The 25,393-nt window shown below is 44.2% G+C and overlaps 1 protein-coding gene across 3 annotated transcripts in view; it reads right to left on the bottom strand.

The window, feature by feature from the left end:
- MAP2K4 (mitogen-activated protein kinase kinase 4) overlaps positions 1-25,393 on the bottom strand; it is a 101,329-nt gene that overhangs the window by 60,591 nt on the left and 15,345 nt on the right. The window contains exons 2-3 of one of the 3 annotated variants that reach the window (XM_075719466.1): positions 24,323-24,355; positions 6,729-6,831 (exon numbers count right to left, since the gene is read on the bottom strand). In XM_075719466.1, the coding sequence (XP_075575581.1) occupies positions 6,729-6,831; positions 24,323-24,355 (136 nt within the window). Of the gene's footprint in view, positions 1-4,315; positions 4,348-6,728; positions 6,832-24,322; positions 24,356-25,393 lie in introns of those variants that run through there. The other 2 variants (XM_075719467.1, XM_075719469.1) reach the window with 2 other exon arrangements.

Genomic DNA, 25,393 nt, shown 5'->3' with positions numbered 1-25,393 from the left:
GGATTTAGTATGAGAAGAATGTTGATAACACACTGATGGTGTAGTTGTTGCTAACTACTGCTTACGCTAGCCAAGGACTTTTTCAGCTTCCCATGCTCTGCCAGGTGCACAAGAAACTGGGAGGGGGCACAGACAGAATAGTTGATCCAAATTGACCAAAGGGCTATTCCATACCATATGACATCATGCTCAGTATATAAGCTGCAGGGAGTTGACCAGGGGGCAGCAATTGCTGCTAAGGAACTGGCTGGGTATCGGTCAGCGGAAGGTGAGCAATTGCATCATGCATCACTTGCTTTGTTTATTATTATTATATTGTTATTATCACCATAACTATTTTACTTTATTTCAATTATTAAACTGTTCTTATCTCAACCCAGGAGTTTTCTCACTCTTACTCCTCTGATTCTCTCCCCCATCCCACCAGGGCAGGGGGAGTGAGCAAGCAGCTGCGCGGTGCTTAGTTGTTGGCTGGGGTTAAACCACGACAATGTATTTGCTGAGTCCCTACAGGGACCCATTTTACTTGTGCTTACTTGAAAATACAAGCAAGTTTCCCAGTGACTACATTTAGATACCGCAACTTTCAGGAAATGTTGCAGAACAGTCACAGAAAAAAAATTCAAATTCTTAACTGGTACCTTTTACACTGCAACCTATCTCTAAGGCTTCCAGACATCACACCTTGCGAAGGGAAGGTATCATGCAGCAGAAGGGTATCAGAAATCAGTACCAATAAAGATGTGAAATGACTGTGATAGAAATGGGGAATAGACGAAGAAATATTTACAGGAAAACTCACACAAGTAAATGTGAATATGCCAATTTAGGATATTCCACTTTGGTTTTTAATATTTTTTTAGACAAATCGTAGTAACTCTCACAGGTTATTTCCTAATGAACTCAGCCAGCTGTGCACCTAGACAACCTGAAACCACATGCCAGAAAGGTTTGGAAAAGCATAAGAGGAGATTACACGAGAAGTAGATACTTGAGAGAAACTTTGGGACAGCCAGAAAAATCTTGTTCAGGGATAATCACAGAATTATAGACTTGTTTAGGTTGGAAAAGACCTTTAAGATCATCCAGTCCAACCATTAACCTAACACTACCAAGTCCACCACTAAACCAGTTAAGGGTAGAGTAGTAATTTCATGTTTCCTGGCTTGGTGGCCGGATTATTTTTTAATGAAAGTAAAAACTAGGAATGACAGTCCCTGAACTATACAGAAAAAAAGGAAGCAGCAGAGTCTGACATGCAACTCCATTTGCTTTTGAGGAATCCAACCCCAAAGGTCTATTAAACAAACATCTGCCAACGCACTCTTGAGGCACCTATCTGGAAAGCATATGACTCCCAAGCATCACAAGAAGGTCCACACGGGGCACCTCTGGAAGCTTAAGTCACAATGAATCCATGAAGACACCCACATGCTACAGGGAAGCTACGGAGTCTAAGATGCCACCAGACAGTTCAGAAGCTGGGTTTGTGAGCATTAAAAGTGGTCATTTCATTTCGTCACCTTTCCAGATGAGACTGCAATGCTCTGGTGTTCAAGTTCTAGAAAGGTGGCACCTCTGACAGTCGAGAGACTTCCCAGCTAGCAGACAGGATACTCAAGCAGCAACATGCTGTGAATCAGATGCCAAATAAAATTCTTTGTGCATGCTCATTTCTTAGCAGGTGAATCTAAATTATGTAGTCTGAAGTCAAGATCAAGGCATTGCTGCACCAGGAGAGCATAATGCTTTCCAGAAAACTGAAAAACTCATCTACGGCCAACCGAACAACTTGGTTCAATGGATGTCAGTGATGGCCAGCACAACACAAACAGCTGCCAGGCAAACCTGCCATGCACAGCTATACAGTCACATCTCACCACATCATTCCCACGTTAGTGTTATCTGAACCTCCTTTCAGCAAAGGCCACCAGCTGCAAGTAGCTCTGTAGAGCTTACACATAGGTAACTGGAGTAATCTAATTTCGTTTGTGACCTAAATCTTACTTGGACACAGAATAGATGAGGTAAAAGGCAGGGTACTTTTCAATTGGTTGGAAATAGCAATTGAAAAACAATGGTTTGGAAGTTTAAGAGCTCACCCTAACCATGGCTTGTGTCCTCCAGCTTCTGCAACATGTGCTGCAGGGAATACAAAGTTAGCATTTATTAAACTGGTCTAAGTCAGAAATACAGTCTGAACTAACAAGAACCATGGTCTCAACTGACAGTTTTCCACAGCCTCCACTGTTAGCCAGCCTGCAGAGCACGGCAATCACACACAGCCTTGCTGACTCTGACCAGGCGCAAGCAGGAGCATACACTTCCCTGGACTGGGGCATCAGCTGTCAGTAAAACACATCTTCTTTAAACTGCATTTTTTCAGGTAAGAATTTTACTCCCCAACTACTCTCTGTAATTCAGGCTCTGTTCTCCTTTTACCCTGTAGAGGTCACATGTAAAATTATATATATCACTGTGCTAGATACCCTATGGACTGGCTGGGTGGTATGCCATAACTAGAGAAAAATCTCTCTCTGCACTTATAAAGTAGATTTGGTGGTAGCTGTCATGACTGAACTGAACAAGATGCACATCCTCCATAGCTCCATCAGTCACATGCAGTCATAGAAACAGAACGGACCTTCCTTCCAACCCCCTGCCTCGCCCCCTGCTGCTCAAAACATCATCCCAGGGCTCTGCCTACCTGCCCCACAGGATCTGTGCATGAAAGCTACTCACAGCGCCTTTTAGTTGCAATAAGGGATGTCTCAGCCCTCAGCATCACCAGGATGGCAGATTTCAGAGAGACATACCCCAGATTTCTAGCAACTAGAAAAGTACCTCCAGTTTCTAATCTCACTTAAAGCCACCCTGAGTCAGTCTCCTATTTAAAGGTCACTTCAAAGCCCCCTGATTTTAACACATGTTCAAATTCAGAAAACATTTAGGGCAAAACCCTAGCAGCACTGGAGACGTAAGAGGTTTTGTCATTGGCTCCAGTCTCAGCAGATGTAGCCTCTGCTCTGTTAGTCTTTTCCTTGCTTGGTTTCCTGGTCATCTGTGACAAAGGTGACCTCCTTCAAGACATCCCAACACAGTTGGTAGCAGATGTACTGGGAAGGGTGAAGAAGGGAGGTGTCCTGGGCAGGGGCTCAGGGTGCCATCGGCCGGACAGGGATGGGGCAGGGGCAGCAGGGCCACGCCACCTGCTGCAACTCAGCCACTGCAGAGAGTCTGCAGAGACAGCACAGCAAAGCTCAGAGGTCCCAACCACTCACCATCTCCTCCTGCTCCCGCATGTGGTCTCATGTTCCTGCATGCTGCTCTGTATCCTACCCTGGCACCCACCCCTCCTGCGCTCCCTGTGCACCCCCAGCAGCACACTCATGCATCTTGGAGGGATGCAGCCCCAACCTGAGACTCAAATCAGAGGACGTGGCTCAAAACCACTGCAGATGGGGAGAAAACACAAGGGGAAGGACAGTAAAAAGATTTGGGAACCCATGTCCCAACTTTCTATATTCAGTAGTGTTTAATCTATGCTCTCTCTCCCTGGAAATAGCATTCCACAGCACAGCCTATATATTAACAAAAAGCCTCTACCCATGAGAGCAGCAAAGCTCTGGGAACAGCGTCTGGGCAGGAGCACAGTGAGCATGATGCTCACCAGGCTACAGAGGGTATTCTGTGCCACAGGATGTAAGGCAACTGGGAAGCACTGGTCAGAGTCTTAATAATGTCATGTTTTGCAATTGGGATTCCACAGCCTTTGAAATCATTCGTCCAGATAACATATCATTAAAACCAAGGAAACAGCATGAATGAATGGAATCAGAAATCATGCATGGATCACCTGGGAAACCTCCCTGTGGAAACCACACTGAGTCCCCTCCAGCCCATGTGTGTATCACCCCGGCTCACAGGGGCTGAACTCCACCCCTGGCTTACAGTGGTTCCCAAAACGGTTTCCTCCACACTCCCCAACTTTTTTTCCAACACTCCCAAGACCTCTCAGACTGAGAAACAAACCCTAAACAGAAAGCCTAATCACACCTTGAGGGAGTACATGGGGTCTGTACCCATTTTACCAGGGTACGGAGCCCTGGCACTGAGGAGGAGCATGGCTACACCCAATATCCTGAAATTTCCAAGGCCACCTCTGGCATGACATGCCTTCCCTCCACAGCAGCAGTGTCTTTGCTCCGGTGATGCAGTTTACACAGAGGTTTCCTCTGTCGTAACACACGCACAGGCACAAGGAGCCCCATTTGCTCCTTTGCTTTCTGTCTGCATAGCAAGAAACCACTCTTACCTGAACATCCACCAATCCAGCCTGATCAGTTCCCCGTCCAAAACCTGTTAATCAAGCAAAATACAGCTAACAGGCAATTTACATCTCATAGCAGCTGCAGGACACTCCTGGCTGCCTCCTCTCACACCCCAGCCAGAGCTCGGCGCAGGCAACAGGCATTTGATGACAGGACCCTCTGCCCTCCTGGGGGCAGGAGCAACCGGACGCCTCCAGATCGGTGGATCCAAGTCACAGAAACCCAAATTTCATTTGAGAAATTGACCTCTCTGTATCTTCAGATCCACCCATCTGGACCAACAGGGTCTGCACAGGGAAATCCCCAGCAGTGTTGAGCCAGCACTCATCTCAGGAGGGTGCAGAGGCCGCTCTGGGCCACCAAGCTGGGGAAGAGAAGTAATTCAGTGAACAGAAACACATCCTGCATCGGGAACACATCTGGGCCGGGAGGTCTGGAATATCCAATTCAAATCTGAAGTCTAGACAGGTTTCTAGACAACAAAGGAAAAAACATTCCAGCCTCTCTGGGAAGCAGGCGGGTGATGCAGACATATCACTGTGATGCACCAGCTGCAAGACAAACACTTGAGAGAAGCATGCAACCAAGAGATGTGAACGTTGCTTTTGAGGAACAGCATCCACTACAGACAACACAAAGGTCGTGAGGATGAATTAGCTGTATCTAAGCTTAGTCAGCCTCAACACAGAGAAAGCAGTCCTACCCATAACATCTACCTCTTTCAAATAGAAATGGCTATTACAGCTTGTAGCCTCCCAAGAAAGCTTTAGCACGGACACATCACCATCATTTTTGACACTTGAATGGCTATCATATCCAAACCAAAACACTTCCAAGCCCTCAGAAACCAGTTACACTATTAACCAGCCCAGGATCCAACCCCTGCCAACAACTGCAAATCACATAGAGACAGAGCAGCACCTTCTTAATGGGCAATGTTGACAGTCACTTGCACAAACATAAAACTTAAGATGTCACCAACTAACAACAAAAGCTCTTCTGTACTAGGCAGGAGCCACTGTGACTTCCACTGAATCCGAGACAGAAATCTGTGTAGATAAACACAGAAAAGTCAAATCCCTATTGATGGCTGATGGTGGGAACTCACTAGCTGAGACTAAGTCCTTTATTTAATGGACATGGGCAGGTTTGAGAGAGGAAAGTTCTACAGAAAATTGTTGCAAGGGTTTGATGATGTTGAGGGAGAGACACAAAAAGTGAATATATAAATGCTAGTTCTGCAAGCAGTAAGAATACTCTGTTTTAGGGAGGAAAATAGAGAGAAGGAGAGAAGAGGACTTGCTAGAAAAGTCAGGTGGGATGGTAAGAAGAATCATCTGAAGTACTCTAAAAAATTTCTAGATGTTGTAATTACCATTGATAACTCATCAGAAACATGTTTCTAATTTGATAAAGGTTTGCTTGAAAATCCCCATCGTAAAGAAGCTACCAGAAATAGGAACAGACCCCAGAGGATGTATCCTGGGGAAGCAGAAGGCACTGAGCTCAAGGAGAGAGGCAGTGACATGCAGAGCCAAGCAGAAGCAGCCTGTAACCAGGGATACCCTGGAGAGTCCAGGCAGTGGGGGAAGCTGCAGGTGCAGTTTCTGAGACTTGCCACTGACAAAACTCTTGAGACCTGCCAGGGAACTTAAAGAGGAAAACCGGGGACATATTTGCATGCTAGGTGCATTCTGCCACACATACAGGGTGCATCACCCATCAATCTAGATTGGTGGATCTGAGGATACAAAGCTAATATTTTCTGTGATGATGTACTACAGTTACTTACAAGCATCAGGAACAGCTCTGTGCCATACTTGCATTCAAACTTTCAATAGGGATATCCTGTAGCTAGCTATCTAGAAAACTCAGTGAAAGCTAATCACTGCAAAACTCCCCGACATCTCCATGTTGGTATAATTACAATCCTCAAATCTTTGTTTATTTTAGTGCTGGGGGAAAAAAAAAAAAAAATCTATCACAGTTATGTCTTTCACAAGTAACACAGAAATAAGAACTTCTCTCTAACAAAAAGTAATAAGCACTGAATAAAGAGACAGGAAAATGACAGTGAATAGGTCTGGAACTTTGTTATAGGCATATCTTGTATTAGCAGCTACAATTTATCTCAATTTAATCAATTCTGGAAGGCAGTAGCTCCAGTGTAAAACAGGAAGATCCCAAATTTAACCTTTTTTTAATTCGGGGCAGGGGGGCGGGAGGTGGGGCAACACACAACACACACCAAAATAGTCTTCTACAGTGACTCAAGCTGACAGATTTGAGCAACCTACAAAAAACCTGAAGTAATAAAACTGCATTAAAATAACACTGCATGTTGGCTAAGTAATTTCCAAGTTGTTCCACTAGTTATGCCTTTGGATTTATACTCACATGTGTGGATTTTGGAAAGGAACTCCAGAAGTGTTTAGAGTAAATCTTGCTGTGGACTTGAAAGGTGGATTTGCAAAATTTAACTTCAGCGCTTTGCGTTTACCTGGGGGACAATGAACAGAAAGTAAACTTTTTGTCAGCAACAAAATATTAAGAGCATCTGGAAATAAACAGGAAAAGATAAACATATTCTAAGAAAAGGAAAATGCATTTCATAACAATATTAGCAAATCATAGCTTTTGTTAGGGACATAGGGATGGAGAAATGCAAGTCAGCTCTCATCCCAAGGTCTTCCCCCATCTCGTTCCAAGTCAGTCACCAAAACAAGGTGTCCAAAGCACCCTGTGACAGCTGGAGTACCAGCATCAGCTGCCAGGGCTACGGGGCACCTCCACACTAGCATCCTCCACGCACAACATCTCCTTTAAACAGATCCATGCTGGCAGGCTTAACTTCAGCCACGGTGGCAAAGGGGCCCCACCTGCTCAGCACAGCCTGGGCATGCCACCAGATCACTCAGGACGGACGGCGCTGGGGAAGGGAAAAGGCACCTTGGGATGTCTTTTATGTAACACCCCAATGGCAGGAGGGCTGACGGGGTTCCTGACCCTCTTCAGCCTAATAACAAATGGAGATAACCAGACTTGAGCAAGGATGGAGGAGATCTGCTGTGCGCTCCTTCTGCCAAGTGGGTGGCCAAGCAGAGAGCAAAATTCAGCCCATCTGAGGGGTGACCAGGTGAGAGAAAGCTTTGCTCTGCAGCCAACTGGGAAAGCATGGGGAATAATAAAATAAATAAATAGTAGGGTGGAAGTGGTCCTGGTCACCACTCCGGTTACTGGCTATGTATTTTGCATTGAAGATGAGATGACCTGCTCGAGCAACAGCAGGATCAGGGACTACAAAGGGAGATGTCCCTTCCCAGCCCTCCCACTGGGCTGCAGAAGACCCTGCATTGTTCCTGTTCAGCTGCATGAAACCTGTGCTCCTCTCCACCAAACCATGCCAAGATGGGGGCCTCTTCCACCCCACCTTCCCAGGAGCCTGGAACTGAACCCCCCAGGGTTCCCACTGCCTGGGCGATGTCTTAATGACTCACTACTGCTCATCCCAGGAGGCAATGGCCACCCAAAGCTAGCTTCTTCCCACAACCTTCCTTTGCCTGCACCCTAGAGCAGGTATCGTATTCCCAACCATCTCACAGGCCTCCTGGGAAAAGCTAGAAGGCAGCATTCCTCTACCTTGCACAAAGAGGTGTTTTGGGTAACTCCAGGACCAAAAAACCCAAAAAAACCCCTAGTTAGAGGTCAAAGCACTTTGCAGCAATTTCAGGGCATGAAATATTACAAGAATCATAGAATCATTTAGGTTGGAAAAGACCCTTAAGATCTTTGAGTCCAATCATTAACCTAACACTGCCAAGTCCACCACTAAACCATGTCCCTAACTGCCACGTCTACACATCTTTTAAATACCTCCAGGGATGGTGACTCAACCATTTCCCTGGGCAGCCTGTTTCAATGCTAAATAACCTTTTCAGTGAAGAAATTTTTCCTAATATCCAATCTAAACCTCCCCTTGCACAACTTGAGGACGTTTCCTCTTGTCCTATAGCTTGTTACTTTGGAGAAGAGACCGACGCCCACCTCACTACAACCTCCTTTCCTGTAGTTTAGAGAGCAGTAAGGTCTCCCCTGAGCCTCCTCTTCTCCACACTAAACAATCCCAGTTCCCTCAGCCGCTCCTCATCAGGCTTGTCCTCTAGGCCCTTCACCAGCATCGTTGCTCTTCTTTGGACATGCTTCAGAACCTCAATGTCTTTCACGTAGTGAAATAACGATATTGTTAGCTAACAAATAGGTAGAGCAATCTGTACCTCTGTACCTCATGTCTGCCTCCTGAGAAGTCCTGAAAGCCTCCTCCGAAGCATACGGCTGCAGGTAGGTCTGCCACCACAGAGGAAACAGAGGTTTCCTGGCTGGACCCTCTGCAAGTGCATGACCTGTCACACAGCCGCAACACCACGCCATTGCCTGACTGACCTCCAAGACCTCTTCTGACTACATCCCTGATGGCATCTCCCTTCTTACACAGAGCAAAACCAGACTGAGTTCACAACTGCCAAGGATCTGGGGGATGCCGACACTTACCAGCCACATGTGTATGCTTGAAACCTCCCCCTGCTCGTCTGCTCTCCCTAGGTCCTCCCCTGTCGCTTTACAGACAGGCATGGGTGGTGGAGCTGGGTGGGTACCTGCAGATCCCTCACTTGTCCTGTTACAGCAGCATAAACTCCACTCTCGGACTGGGTCCAGGGATTTACAGCAGTCATGATTCTTCTAGCTTTGTTTTATTCACATGCCTGAAACACTATCCCTCTTTCAAGGGCAATAATACGACATCATTAGATCTTCCCTTTCTAACAGCAACATTTTATATACCTTAGAATTGCATTTGTCTTTGAAGTGACCCAACACTGAAAATGACACAATTAACTACAAACTCCTGTCAGAAAATCTCCTCTTCTCAAAACCTGCTCCTATTCTTACTCCTTGCAAACTTTATACACCAAGTTTCCTCCTGTTTTCACACTGTGACAGAACATTTATTATCACTGTTAAACGTCAGTCTATTGATTTCTATCTCAGCAGGTTTCTAAGAATAGTTCCAATAATGTCGATCCGCCATCTAGAGCTGGGTTTTCTACAGATCCAATACAGAAGCATAACCTGCCCCTGGAAAGCAAACAGGATGGTGTTCATCAGCTGGCAAACAAGAAACATGACAGGGGAGAAAAGGACATCCTGAAAAAAGCTGGGAATTTCCATTCAGTGCAAGTCACATGATAACATGTACTGTAAATGAAACAATACACTAAAATGAACTAGAAGTCTGACAAGAGTTAAAGCAAGCTGTCTTCTTCAGCAGCCTTTCAAAAATTGAGTACTTCAGCCACGTACTCTATGAGTCTTGAGTTTCGACCCCAAAAAGACTTTTGAAAAGCTCCAAGCCCGTATTCCTTGCAGAAATGTTACTCAAAACTAACTGGACGCAAAAGAGCCTCTTTAGAAGTAAATGCTTTGCTGGTGATTTTGATATGCACAGATTTAATTCAGACCACCCTGTTCCACTATAATAAAGAGGCCTGCTTCTGAAATTCACTAATGCCCCTATCACCATCAAGGCTGTGTTCAAAATAGTCCTAAAATGCACTGCAGAAATGTCCACCTTACGTAAATTAAACGTCCTTTAAAGGTTTTGCTAATTTAATACATAATTCTAATCATCAACCACTATAACATCTACTTCTCTGAGAACTATAAAAGTAAAGATTACTGAAGAAGTAATGATTTGGAAGAAACAAAAAAAAAAAAAAAAACCACTTTGGAACATATCACTTTTTCATAAATCACGTTAATCCTCAAAACCAGACCTGAAACTATGAAGTTTCTTGACTTAGGGTCTTCCCAATTTTGACTAGTGGATTTGTTCAGCTCTATGTTAATGGTTATACTAAGTCCAGACTATATTTGAATGCAGGATGGCCTTGGCTTTGTCTGAGCTTAAGTGGCAAGGGAAGTATTTGCTTATGTTTTGAGGGAATCTAAACAGGATCGTATTCTAAGTTATGCTGCTCTCAGAGAAGAAAGAGACAGCCGAAATAGCTTCCTGAATGCAAATAAGTTAATCTTCTACCCACAAGGACAGCAATCCTCATTTCAAATCACTCCAGCCATAAAATGATGGTATTCTTGTTCTCAAATCCATTTTTAAAAGGATAATGTTGTTGGTTTAGCAACAGGCTGCTGCGTGGAACTAAGGTAAGGCAGGACATGATCCCTTGTGTCCTGCTACTCCACGAACGCACATCCCTTGGCATTTCATAGACCATCACCAAAATGGACACAGTGAAAACTGGCTGGGAAGCCTTGCCAAGCTCGCACTGGAGACCCACCTACACAATGGCAACAGAAGAATAATTCAGGCTCACAGCACGCATTTGTTTCTTTCTGCGCTGGTAAATGGATGCTAGAGTAAGTATATAATTATTTATGTGCTGCTATCTATCACTAGGATTAATCCAAGCACTTGGCTCTGCAATTAGGCTCTCATCACTCTCTTTGAGGCCTCTTTACCACACCTGCAGCCAACCAGTCTTCACACAAGAAAAAATAGCTATCTAGCAGCTAATGTGCAGTCCAAAAGTATTCCTCCAGAGTTGTATTCTGTATTACTATTTTTACTTCACCTAGGACATCTATGATTTCAAGCCTCTGAGTCACCTCCTGTTGGAGAAAGCAATCCTATTTTCTTCCTAGAATTTCCTCACTCCCATACCTGCACACCACACCTCAACAATGCTGCTAATGATGTTCATGTTACGCACAAGATGATGCTTACTTTCCAAGCAGTAAGATTTCCAAAACAACAGTAGTTTAATGGATTTTTTCCAAGGTTTCTGTCTTGCAGGGATACAAATTGATCCCTGCCAAAATGCTTTCCTCTTGGTTCACATCTGCAGTATCAACCTCTTGTCACAGTGTGAGCATGACTGTCATAGTGCAAAGGCGACTCTTCTCTCTGGTTGGATGCTGAAGTCTCTCTGCTGTTTGTAGAGTAGCAATACACCAGGAACCAAGTCTACACTCTATTTCCTTACTCTAGTATAACCAGAAAAAAAAGAAATACAACCACAGGAAAATGAGTTGTGGCAGCAAACAGCGGAAAGATGACCAAAGGATTTGCAATGAACTGTGCAACTTTTTTACCTCTCCCTGGTAAAACTAAAACATGTCAACAAAAAGACAGAGAAACCAGGGAGGAAGGGATGTCAGGAGGCCAGACGGGTTGGGTCCGTTTGGGAAGGGAGTTGGATGTTTGATGTTATCTTCTTAAGAGAAAACTGCAAAATACCAGGTCTGATCTCTTCCAGGGCATCTCAAAGCAAAGCTAGTGCCAACTCTCACCTGAGACCAAAAAAACCCCAACAACATAGATGTCTACTCTTCCAGCAGCTCCTACTACCCAAATTGTTATATCTTCTCTGCTAATAAAATGCTTGCTTTGATGTAGAGACAGCAGAGGAACATTTACCCATGCTCAAAGCTGCAGCTCCACAGCTGCTGATGTCCTGAACGCACCCAGGATTCACAGTTCATTATCTCTATTGCTGCTAGCACAGCATTGCCTTCCCATAGACCTTTCCAACCCACAATTTTTCAGTTTTATTTCTTTCCTTTCCAGTCTTGTTCATGGATGTACTCCAACATCAGCACAATTTGGAAGTAAATTAGGTTTCCAGCCTTGCCCTCAAGACAAACCATTTTTCAAGAAAAAACTAGTCAAATTTTGAAACAAAACAAGAACTTCAGCAAATAGCACAGTCTATTTGGAGAGTCTGAATGAAAGAAGAGGCCTGGGGTTTGAGTTACTAAGTTTTAAGTTTAAGTTAAGAGTTTTAAGAACTGTAACTACAGAAACTCACTTTCAAGGGTAGAAGTATTTTCAGCACATCTGTCTGTTACTGACATTTACTGCCCTTCAATGAAACTTTCAATTTAGTATAATCTAAGAGTCAGCATTCAAATCAGAGATGACAATTTTGCACTATAGGAATGTGCCAAGTATGCTTATTTTTAGAAGTCACCTCATCAGAAAGAGTATTTATCCATAATTCACCTACAGCCCCAAGTGTGCTTCCACTTAGGGAGCATAAAAACGCACGAGCCCAAATCAGGTGGGACTCTGGAAGGGTTACCGGCTACTACCTTCATGAAACCCCTACACAGTAAAACAGTTGTACTGAACAGAAAGTTAGCAAGATCTCAGTGATTTAAGGCTGGGAGGCAGCTCACAGTTGCACAGACACTTCCCACACCAGCAGACACGGACCTCTGCAACTTGCAATACATGATTTATGCTACATCCAACAGCACTTGCAACAGCTTCTATAAATACCTCTACTATGAAGCCTGGCTAAAGTAGGTTAGGCTTCGAGTGCAAGAAATTGCAATCACATTAAAATTAGTTCCCTCAGGCTAGAAACTCCCAGCAGTAAAGACCTGAGAATGAAGTTTCTGAAATCTCCAAAATCCACCATTAACCTTTAGCATTTATTATCCCTGGTACTACCCTGCATGGAAATACCATTCGTATGAATAGCCATAACCAGAGCTAAAACTACCCAAGTCTTGGGAGCAGATCAGCTATGGTAAAAGAGCTTAAATCTGTGCCTGGGCAAGCATTGCATGCTGAATATAACAGCACATGGCGCAAGATGCACAACCATGCTTGTGCCAGGCTGCGACGGGCAACTCTCTGCCAAGAGAGGAGAGCGTAGCACTAGTGTTAGATGGCAGCTTTCCTCCCAAACTGGAGCTCAGGCAATTTCTCGTTGGAGAGCATTATTTAACACATCGCTTATAGTTGCAGTCAAACACCAAGCCTGGTAAAACACCGATGGAGAGAACCTGGAGGGTCTAGTTGCCCCAGGCACCTTCAACTGGCCAGCACATGGGAGGTGTCACCAGACCAGATGTCTGTGGCAATAGGGCTACTCTTAAAGCAGCACTACATTTCAGTAACAAATACTGCAAAATGTTCACGCTACCTGTGTTTGAGGCAGCCGTGGTATAACCCTGCTGAGACAGTACTGGAGCAGCTGTCAAAAGGAAACAGTGACACTGCCCTGTGAAATTTATTGCGAGGCACCTGGAGCCCTTCCTGATGTAAAATAATAATAACCTACACAAAGGGCCATGCCAGGTATCCTTATGAAACAGCACTGCAAGAATTATAAAATATACTGCAGGGAGAAGGACTGGGAACAGGTTTGGTTGATTTTTTTCCCCCCTCTTTTTAGTTTCAGGAGCCTATACTTAGAGCAAAGGAAAGCAAGGAAAAAAATCTGCCCTTGAGTCCTTTGCTTAAGGTCAATGGAAAGGATTTAGTTTCTTTAGATAAAGCTAGAAGTATGTTTCCATCATCCCTCTAGCTACCTTATGCCAGAAAAGTGGCAATGTCAATCACAGCCTGCTTCCTACCAGCTCTGATAAACACCTCTGAGCCAGCTGCCAAGAGCCCTACAGCCACAAATCAGGAAGAAGAACAGGAACCAGAGGACTGGGGGGGACTTTTTTCCATTTTAAGGCACAATTTTTTGGGGGGAAGCAACCAATTCTGTCCACCTTAGTGTTAGTATATCAGTTTTTTTTAATTCTGAAGACAAAAGAGACTACAAGTAGATCCTGCTGAAAGCAAGAAACAGCACTGGGAGTTAGGAATTCCTGCCCTGATGTTCGTAGGAAAGGACAAGGAAAGCCCTCGACCACCAAGCCAAGAGGAATCTCCTGAGACAGCAGTTCTGGATTTCCTAAGTGTAATTGCTGACAACTGTCTAAAAGAAAAGACGTCCATGGGGTGGTGACTCACGGATGTCTCAGGTGGGATTAGCAGAACAAATCTGGACTCATTTAAGCAAAATGTTCCCCAACATTCCCCAACAAAGATGCCAACAGAAACAAGGGAAGCATCTGACAACTCCTCCTGCACGTCTCTTGCCTCTTGCTTTTCTGCCAAGGGCCATCACACGGGAGGTTTCCAGCCCTTTGTTCATCAGCTTGTCATTTGCTAACTTTCAGGAAGAAGCAAGCTGTGAGAGGGACTTCAGTGTCCCTGTCCCTGCCTTCCTTCTCCCCCGCTCCCTCCTCTGCTGGAAGGACAGAAGGCAGCAGCCACCAAACCTCTTCCACACCTCAACTGAAGGCTGGATGCAGCAAAGGACTTGGTCACAGAGCTGCCACCTTCAAGAGCTTGGCAGATTGCCAAAACTGCATCTGCTCTCACAATTTTGGTGGCTATTTACCTATGTGGTGGAAATCTTCATTTTGTTAGCAAAGAAATACAGGTGGAAGCATTACAACATTTAAATTTCTTTCTGAAGGAAGAACTGGATAGCTGAACACAAACAACTCTGACTCTGACCCAACAGCCAAGGTCTCTGCAGCAACAAACTACACAGACCATGGCTTTTGTATATCAGTTGATGCAACTCTAAACAAAGAACTTGCATCTGGTTAGTGTAGAGAGGATGTATCTAAGAGGATATAAAAAAATGTATATATAATTACTGATCTTAATACAGCCATTCCTAATGGGAGCAAACACTGTGCAGAAAGTAAGGTTATAGAGAAATTAAGAGCTGCATCACGTTAACCTGCAAAGCAGGAAGCTGATGGTTTTGTGGTTTTCCTTTTCTGTGTAGTTCCAGATGAGTAAAATCCCAGTGTTTCTAGCTAGGATGAAACCGAGCCTCTGAAGAGCTTGGCTCCAGCATATGAATCACAGTCAGAAGGTGTAACTTCTGTTGAGAGCTCTGGTCTCCTCCTACCACCCAGCTCAAAGTGTTCTGCTCCTTGACACGCACTCACCTGAAGACAGTGCGGTGGTGCATCCCCCCCACCTTTTCTCTCTTCAACCGCTTTACAACCTCAGGGATTCCTGCCAGACTGCAACCTTGTGTTGTGAGTTGGTCAGTTAGGTGCCCCTTAATTGTACCAGAAACTCCTACATGGTTGAAGTGGAGAGAGGCCTTGTTCTTGTCAGAAACTCTTCCATGGTTGAAGCAGGGAGTGAGAACAATCAGGTTACCCCTGACAGCTTTGAACCAGAGCAGTAATTACCAACCTGGATTGTGGCTCGGATGGAGATTTACAATGACTAAAGCCAATCATCTCATGATCCTATAAAACAGCAGTCCTAATTGAGGCCCTTTGAGCTCTCCCGGACTGCAGCAGGCTGCGCCAGCACCTCCCTCTGAGTGGGACTTGTCTCAGAGCTAGCAAACTCTTAAAATTTCAAAAATCAGAGGTCCATTGCCAAAGGCTGACAGTGCAGCCTGGGCTGAAACCCTTCACTCCTTGAGGCTCAAGCCTTGCCTGTTGAGAAATGCCAAGACATTCGACATGAATATTTCACTGAACTCAAGGGGAATTTTTAACAGGTATACCATTTTTTTTATATATATATATATGTATTCATGTCTGTGTGTACGCATGTGTGAATCAGTTTAAGTAGTCTGTAGACGTATGATTTAATTTCAAAGTGAGTCTTATACAGCTGCAGTCTCGTTATTCCTATAAACCATTCACCAAGTCTGAGACTAAGATTGGACCTAGCCGCTCCTAGACTCCTCTCTGAGAAGGAGTTTAGAAAGCAAGGGGGTCTGTTCTGAACCTCGTGACTCAATAGGAGGGTCCTCCTTATCCCCTGCATACACATTCTCTCTGTGAATCATTCCAACTCAGTGTAACTTAATTTTCCTTTATGCACTTCCATGTAGTAATAGAGTGAACCTTCCCATCTTCGAATCTGTAACTAAGTCACTGTTTTGATCAATTTTGTCTAATCACTTTGTTAATCACTGATGACTGAGTGCTATTATAATATCACAATCAAATCCTGCAATTTGCCACAAGTAACTTCTAAACTGCTACTAAATCAAACTGTGTAAAGTCACTCATTCACAATAAATTGACATAATCAGCAGGATTCACAAACCTGCATTCGTGACAGAAGGACACACAAACCCATTCCTTCCCCAGTGCAGGAACTCCAATGACAGCAAGTTGCCTTTGTATTACTACACCCTTTTATTACTGTAAAAAAAGTGCTTTTTAATACTATGTATTTATCCTGCAGCATTATTTGCAGGCCCTGACCCTAGGACTTGGATTTCACCGTGCTCGGCACTGTAATGTCACACCAAAGACCTGCCATCGCGAAGAATCAGCACAGCAGGATCTCCAGTTACTTCACAGCCAGGTTACCCCCAGAAGCAGCAGCCCTGCCTCTTCCCACAGGTGCTCAACCTTGACTTTTTTCCCCCTCGAGTTAGTTTTAACCCAGACTGCTACCCTGACCATCCTCACTGCCAGCTGCTCATGCTATGAGCTAGCACAGTAAAGGGTGAGAAAAGCACTGCTGCCTCCTTCAACACCACCACTATTTTTCAATTACCCTGGAACCAGAGCATTAAATCAGATGCACAAACCAGATGGCTGTAACCCACCAAACCAGCTACCTCTGTGAGAAATGTCACTTTGCCATCCTTCCAAGACCACTGTTTCTTACTTTTTTTTTCCTTTGCATTTCATTAGTGCTGGACTCCTCTTTGCACAGGAGCATGTGGGGATCACACAGTCCATGGCCGTGAAAGCTCATCACTACATGAATTGCTCAGCATGAACATGGAAACACACTCTGTGTAGCTCATCAAAACCTAACTGACACAGCCACTATTTCCCAAACTGTCTTGAAATGGGCAGGATGCCACTTTTACCCTCAAGACCCTTGAGAGCGCACAGGGCAGCAGGTATTGCAATGGGCACACCGGTATTGCTGCTCAGCACCTGTAACTCCCAATTGCTTAGGAGATGCAAGGGTTCAGCATCCCTGGAGAAACAAAACAGTTCTGGAGCACTTGGCCCATGAGTTACAGCTCCCTCTGGCTGGTACTTTATGAGTATTCCCTGTGGCTTCCCTCCCCTGTAGAGAAACACTTTCTAGGCATATAAATCCACCCCAGGAGGTGCAAGCCATGGTCACACACTGTTTTGAATTTGTATTTACCTAAAAGTCCCATGTCTGTGAACAATGCCAGGCAGGATCAAACTGCCATTCTTCTCTTTCTAGTGTAATTAGGTTTTTGTACTCCTGGGCAGGGTAGGGGACTGTCTGGAGATGCACATCTATTCCAATTTTTATTACTTCTGAACGCTCTCATAAGAAGCAGCCAGTGCCTGTGAGAAGTAAGGTTTACTTGTGCAAGTCCATGGCCACTTCTGGCCATCCCTCTCTCTAATCAAACTTTCTTCTTCCAGGGCTTGCGGATGAGGAAACAGAGTCTGAACAAGCAGGGCTATAAATTACAGCAAATAATTCAAACTCCTAATTTATGGACAAAAGCTGGTAAGAATCACATCAGCTTTATTCTGCTGACACTTCAGAAACCCCCAAGACACTTCTACAATGAACTGTTTCTAACTTTCAAGTGGTCCTCTCACCATGAGACATTCAGCAGATCTTTTCGTGCTTCGCCTCTAGCTAACTGCCAGCTTTAGTCCCTGTCACATCTATAAATGAGCCATGTTGTATTGCAAAATGTTGCTTTCTCTCCAAAATACATATACCTAGTTACTGTTGACACTTTTGAACATTAAGTGAAAGAAGCTATTTAACTAAAAGAACCAAATACAGCCTCGTATATAAATTACAATAAATAGTAAATTTAATCTGAGAAATACAATTGCACCAGAGTTCCCTATCAAACTAAAATCATAGACTCCACCATTTTGTGTTTATGTTAAGAATATTAAAATCAATTAAGAATTGAAATTAAAGTTTATTTTCACTAATGGAAAGCAGAATTTAGTATGCCATCCAGCACTCAAGCTTTTCAGTGTCATCCTTTTACTAATACAGCCATTAGGAACCGCCTTAAAAAAAAAAAAAATCTAGTAATCATTTAAGGACTCACTTCCATCCATCAACAGCATCCCAGCTAACAGTCTTCAAGCCAGGCACACGCTAATCAACATCAGGATTTTATCCCACCCCATCCTATCAGAAGCTGGGACTGTGTTTGCGGTGTGCCTTTTTGCATGGCACGATATCAAAGGGCAGGTAGCTTATACCCAATTTTGCACGTATGTCCATCCCTACCTTTCCTGAAATGACATGCGGTGGGGAGCGCTTTCTTCACGTGTCACAGGAGCAACCACACCTTGCCAGAGCAAATGTCCCACCTCACTACTGAGTCTCCCCATGGCCTACGTGAGGGTTTAGGGCACCGCACACCATCACGCAAAGCATACACCCTGCTTCTCGGCACCCTCCCAGCCACACACCCACCAACCTCCTTGCCCACAGGTGCTCCATGTATGCAGCAGTACTGGACCATTCCCTCCCAGAACTTGTCCACGCTCTTCTTCATCATCTCTACATTTCTAACACCCCCAACACTGCATACCACAGTTTCCACAGCGTAACTACCCAGTACACAAAATACCACCTCCCTTTGGGTTGTTTTTTTTTTTTCCCCCTAACCTACTTCCTTGCTAGTTTAACCTGATGAGTATCAATTCTTGCATCAGCAGATACAGTGAGCAATACCATCAAACTGTTCCACATAGTCAAATATTCACATATTCTCATATTCAAATGTCCAAAGCACTCTGAAACTTCACCAGGTCTCAATTTATCTGTTTTGTTCTTTTTCCTGGGCTATACTAGACAGTGCTGTAATCCAAATTGCTTACTTTAAAAAAGAAAAACACCACACTTTTTTTTTTTTTTTAAAATAAAATGCACCCTTACTGACCTGCTCATCAGTCCTGTGCCAGGGTCCTCTCCTTTATACTTCTCCATTTCCCGGGAGCATGCTACCCTCCCCTTTCATTCAGAATACTCTTGAATAAGACATATACCACCCATTAAACTCCCTAAATACAACCTGTCAAGTACAGGATAGGCAGTAAACTGTAAAACATGCAGGGTTTTGTTGCTTTTACATAACATGACATTTTATTCTACATTTAAGTCTCATACATTGCTTGAAGGGCACACTGTACCCAACATACGATGTGGTAAATACTAGCTCAGAAAGATTAGCAAGCTGGTGCTCAAAGCACAAAAAGTTACACAAAGTTGATTCATTATCAAAACAAAACCAGAGAAAGTAGCTGAAGTGAAGCCTAATAAAAGCAGAACTCTTGCTGCCATGGAAATACAACGGCTGTCACTCCAAAAAGTGTCATTGCACACACGCACAGTATTTTTAAAAAAATCTGGGACAGTAGCCAAAGCACTGAAATAGCTACCCTGTAAAAACATACTTGTTCACGGCATTCCTTTAGTGCTACACAGCTTCTTAGGAGGAGAAACACTGGGAAGTGATCTTAATATCAAAGTCTGGGAAATGCCCTTCAAACAGTTTTGACATTTGCAACCCCAAAAGAAACAGCAAAAAAAATACAAAAGAACGAACAGGCCCTGACCCTTTCCTTTTTGCTACACTGACTTGTTAGCAAAAAATAAATGGGAAAGAAGCAGCCCTGGGAGCAGCGCTCCCCCAGGAGAGGGCATATGATGGGCACAGGCAGGAGCCCAGCTACACCAACATGGAGAACCACTTGGGCTGTCACCTGGGCAAGAAATGCCACGGGAAAGGGAAGGGGATTTAAGCCACTGGAGGTTCAGTATTGCGTTTGGCTGCTTTGCAGAGCTGCACCCCAGCACGCACAGCAGAAGCCACTAGCAAAAAGCTGCTCTCTTTTTAGGTCAGTGGAAAGTCAGTTGCATTGCAACCTTTCCCCCTCATTTCATAGTTTATTAATAAACTGACTGCTTACTGCTGTGGTCTCTCAAATACAGCTCAACAGAAAATCAACAGACCTCATGCCTCACCTCACAGCACCCAGTTTTGTCAAATTATTCAATAAGGCAAAGCTGCCATCCTGAACTGAGATACTTGGTTTTCCATGAAAGAGCTGTAGAGACCTGGGGATCAAATCCTTCCACTCTCAATAGCATACAAGAGAAATTCAGACATTTGTGTTACATTCATTTCCAACACACAGAGGATCTGCAAAGCATCCCCCTCCACCGCACACCTTTGATATTCCTGCACAGAGAACAGCAACAGCCTTTTCCCTTCTCTGCACAAAAAAAACCACCTTCAGATTAAAGGCTAGATGGCGTTCCTCTGGCAAAAAAGTAGATCCACAGCAGAAACCATCACTTACTGGGAGAGGGCAACAGGTACATGCCATACAGTGCCAGATCCAGCAAGACCCCTGCTACCCACTGCAAGCACCACCAGTTTGCTACTAACAGTTACCGAGCACTGACTGCAGACTTGAAAAAATAAATTAAATAAAAAATAGCTCCTGTCATTCTCATTAATAGCTGGTAAACATGACCTACAAAATTTGCCTGTGAAACAGAAAGCCTTGAAGTGGCTAAGAGAATTCACAAATGCGGTAATGCTTCCATCATCCTTTCCTTCAAAATAAATGTGACATTTGCATGTAACATGCACAAAGTCAGCTAATACACTCCTAACACTTTAAAATGTGATTTAAAGAGAAAACTACAACTGAAATACGCTCTACGGGGTAATTCAAGCAAACACACTGTCACTATGCAACAGTCAACAGTATTTTTAATGGAAAATACTCAACATCAAAATCTGTCTTTGCTGTAAACAATTTTTGCTAGGAAGAAATCAGGTATTTTTTCTGTCAAAAGAATCTTCTTGAGTACTTTCCTAATAGTTCACTACTTAATTCAACTGGTTACAATCTACAGGGAAAAAAGCCATTATCACCTCTCTCAAAAGCTCTCCAGGCTGACACCTGTTGTCCATCCTGCGGCACAGGCAGTTGCTCTGGCCAGGGCTGTGCTGGTAGGAGGGTCCCTGGATCCGGCGCCCACTACTCACCGCAAGCCCCCCCCAGTCCTGCTCAGGCAGGCTGGACAAGACCCCCGTCCCAGAGGCACGCTCGCTCTCCCAGGACCTTACCACATTAGGTTAAACTTCCTGCTGACAAAATTATATCCATCATCTATACTTCTAATGGTTTTAAACTGAAATAGGGTAGGTTTAGGTTGGATGTAAGGAAGAAATGTTGTACAATGGCAGTGGTGAGACACTGCAACAGGCTGCCCAGAGAAGTTGTGGATGCCCATCATTGGAAGTGTTCAAGGTCAGGCTGGACAGGGCTTTGAGCAACCTGATCTAGCAAAAGATGTCCTTGCCCCCATCAGGGGGTTCGACTAGATGATCTTTGAAGGTCCCTTCCAACCCAAATCATTCTGTGATTCAATGAATAACTCTGGGGAACAACTGATTGACCATGTTTTACACGGGTTTCCAAAGCAGCAAGGAAACCAGGCCAACAACCCCGCAGCATGCAAGAAGGCTCTTTGCCCTTAGCAGCACATGGAACCTTCCCTGGAATAAAACTGAGGCCACATGGGACTTCGGGTTTTCAAACCAAGACAACCTACCCTTCGATGCACAAAAGCGGCTGCTCCTACACAAACAAGTCATGTCCATCACAATACCTCTCGGGGATGAATATCTCCACTATGCAGAAGCTCCCCAGCAGCAAAAGTACCCCATGCACAACCCCATTTTTTCAACTGCTCTTACGCATTTTCCCCATTTTTAAGGTAAACTGCAGTGTTCTGGCAGGCAGGTGCTAAAGTATTGGTTTAGGGTTTTTTAAATACCTTTTGGCCTCCTGGATCTGACCCACCTGCACTCCTACCTCCAGGCATACAAGTCAGCCAAGCGATTTTAATGGAACTATTTTACAGCCTTACCCACTGTAAGCCCCTGAGAAGGATCCATGACTGAGCATGCTGCCGCAGGGAGCTTACAGCACATACCTCCATGCTGCCTACTGCAAAACCACAGGTGGGAAACCACCCACCCCATCCCCTCAGGCTGAAGCACACCGCTGCTCATAGGACAAACCACACTACACATTCAGAAGCTGGAAACACTAACAAATTTTCACTTCACAATTACCAACATCACAAATCCATGGCGATGCTGGAGGGCTTTTTGTTGCCTGCTCCCTTGAAGTCCTTACGGCAGCAGCCCTGGCACCATGCTACCTAGTAGGCATGCTGCGCAGTTTTCTCCTGCCAAGCAGTTCATGTTTTTCCTATGCTTTCAGATAACCAACACAGTCAACCAAGCTGTTCAGAAAGCATTCACTGGTTATTCGGCGCTCACCTTACAGGAGCCTCAGAGCCTGCAATGGGAAAACAACAAATTCCCTTCCCTAACACCGTATTCGTTACCAGTCTGCTTCAGGGGCTACCTACCATCAGATCAAGCTGCCAAGCTCTAGAAAACCTCATTATTTTGCAAAACACTCTGATGACAAAGCCTTTTTTTTTTTTTCTGAAATATCATTTATTGAGGATTTTTTTGTTTCTAGACAATTTCAACCCCTTCAATGCACATGGACTGTCTATGCCTGACAGAAGATCCCAGCTTCAGATGAAAAGCACTGCTGGGGAAGTAACTAAAACCCTGCAGAAGCATTTAGAGCCTTCTTAATGTGCCAGACAACTGGGAATTGGCAAAAACACTGACACAAAAGCAAGCCATTGTCCTCAATAATTATTAATCAACCTCCTTAAGCTGCCAAGGTTCATATGAAACATCACATACCAGCTGTTCCCAGCAGCAAGTCCCGTTGGTAACTCAGTCTCACCTGCAGAGCCATTAACACAGCTCCACCATCCAGCAGACCACCACTCTGTCTGGGCAGATGCTTTTCTTCCAAATCTTTACACATTTCAGTTGCTGTCATCTCAGGGATTTACCAGAAAGGTCTACAAGTCTAACTCCAGTCCTGCCACACAGCTCTAGCTTGCAAAAGAGATTCTAAATTCCTGCTTCAAACATCAAGTTTCCTAAAGATTTGTATATCCTGTGCTAGTAGAAATTATTATAGAATAAATACAAATTTTCCAACCCTGTCCTAGGGAAGCAATTCTGACACGCAGGCTCACTCTGCACTGTAAGACTGGAGCATATGTCCTCAGCTCTTCCAAGACACAAAATTGTCACTCTGTGAAAACCTATGGACAACAAAGGATTTTCTATATACAATATCTCAGAAGAAATGTATCTGAACAGTGGTCACAAAGTATACTCAGATAAAACCCAAAGACACCAACTGTTTAAAAGAACATTAACAATTATCCCTATAGATATTAGAATCACTGTAACAAATATGCATTATGAGAGCAAACAAAAAAAAATTCTAAATGCAAATTGAAAGAAATGCAGAGTCACAAGATTTCTACAATTCAGATGAAAAAGGAAAAAAAAAAAAAAAAGCAGAGACTTGGTTTCTAATAAAGCTCCCACCTTACTGCACAGAGTACTTTGCATGGATATCTGAGTAATGCACAGCCTAAGCCAATGACAGAAAACAGAAAGTTGAATCCTACAGAGCTCCCCAAGTCCCAGAGGACAACGTCTTGGACTTCTCTGCCTGCTCTCGCCTCTCACGAAGAAGGAGGACCAGAAGCTACCCATGAGAGGATCTGGTGCCCACGCTTAAGGTAGAAATTTGAGGTATTCACCTGTAAGCTCATGATCCCCTTCACTGCCATGTGAAAGGATGTAAGAATTCAGGTCTTCATTCAGCAGAAGTTTTAACAAGCACAAATCAACCTGCTAAATCCCACCCATCTGGTATTTCATAACAACTTAGCAGGCAGCAAATCCCCAGTGGTCCATACATTCCATCTATGATTAGTGTAACTCTATGTCGACAGAGTGCTGGTCTTCTGTTACAGGTAAAGCTGAAGGCATAAAACCACATTAACAATTAGCGACCTTTTAAAAGTCTTAATTGAGCTCTTACTTCACTAGCACTGTGGAAAACAGAGGCTCTCAGGAGCAGGACTGCCACAGCTGGTTAGTTGGAAGAAAAAGCAGACAAATTCCCAGTACCAAGACTGATAAAAAAGCAGGATGATAGTAAAAAAATGTATAGCTTACTTTGTGCCTTTTCACAGGACTTCATCTGAAAGCCTAAAGCAAAAGAGACCAGTTCTCATTCATTTGCTGAAAGTCACTTTTGAAGAGCATCACTGTTAAGAATCACTTTTTATGTTTCAATATTAACTCTAAAACCATAAATAAAATTAATTTTTAAGGTTAAACTTTAGACTGCGTTGCTTTGAATTTAGAGCAATCCCATCGCATCAGGATACACCATTTTAAACCCATTTTGAGAGATGGCATGGCTCAACAGACCAGCAGGGGAACCAGCACTGGTACCCAGCAGGCAATGAGAAGATGAGGGTACCGTAAGGAGTATTAGTTTCCTCCAGCTGTTAATAAAACTACAACAGTTAACTATTTGGGCATTTCTTACCAATTGTTATAAAAAGCCTACTTGAACAGAACAGCTCTGTCATGAGAGTTTGGTGGTAACAAGTAACACTCTTTAAGACTTAAAAGGTTGTTTTGTCCCCAGAAAGTTGAAGGTTTGCATTAAATCTGCTCATATTAAGCAGTATTTTAAAACATACAGTCTAGCTGCACATGCCCAGGTGATTTCCCACAAGGGACCAGCTTTCTAGCACTGCAACCACAGCAAAAGATCAGACCTGGCAAAGCAAGGAGCATTACACATCTACAGCAAACAAGCCTGCCCGGTGCAGGGTCAGACACATACAATGACTTACTGTAATATCCCAGTGCGGGTGCTGGTAATGACAGTTCACACTGCACAACAGCAACCTCAGCGAGGAGCACTGCCGGCAGCCCCTCACCTCTCTGCACAAAGCTGCCGCTCCCTCCTCACCCCTGCCCACAGCGAGCCCAGGGTCACACCAGAAGCAACTACACTTCAGACCGGGGTACAGATCCATTGCTTGATATAAGGTGCAGATCATGGCAAAACTCCAACTCCTTAAGCAGTGAAGATGACCCACCAACACTTGTAAGAGCCCCATGTGATCTAGCAGGCTCTGGTGGTGCAGGCACTAAAGGGCGTGCATAGAGAATTTAGCACTTGCACTCTTGGGAAGCTGCAGGCTGCCTTTTCTTACCATTTTACCTTTA

Source organism: Pelecanus crispus, chromosome 12 (assembly GCF_030463565.1).
Source record: "Pelecanus crispus isolate bPelCri1 chromosome 12, bPelCri1.pri, whole genome shotgun sequence".
Taxonomy (NCBI): domain Eukaryota; kingdom Metazoa; phylum Chordata; class Aves; order Pelecaniformes; family Pelecanidae; genus Pelecanus; species Pelecanus crispus.
This window is presented reverse-complemented; position numbering and strand designations above follow the sequence as displayed.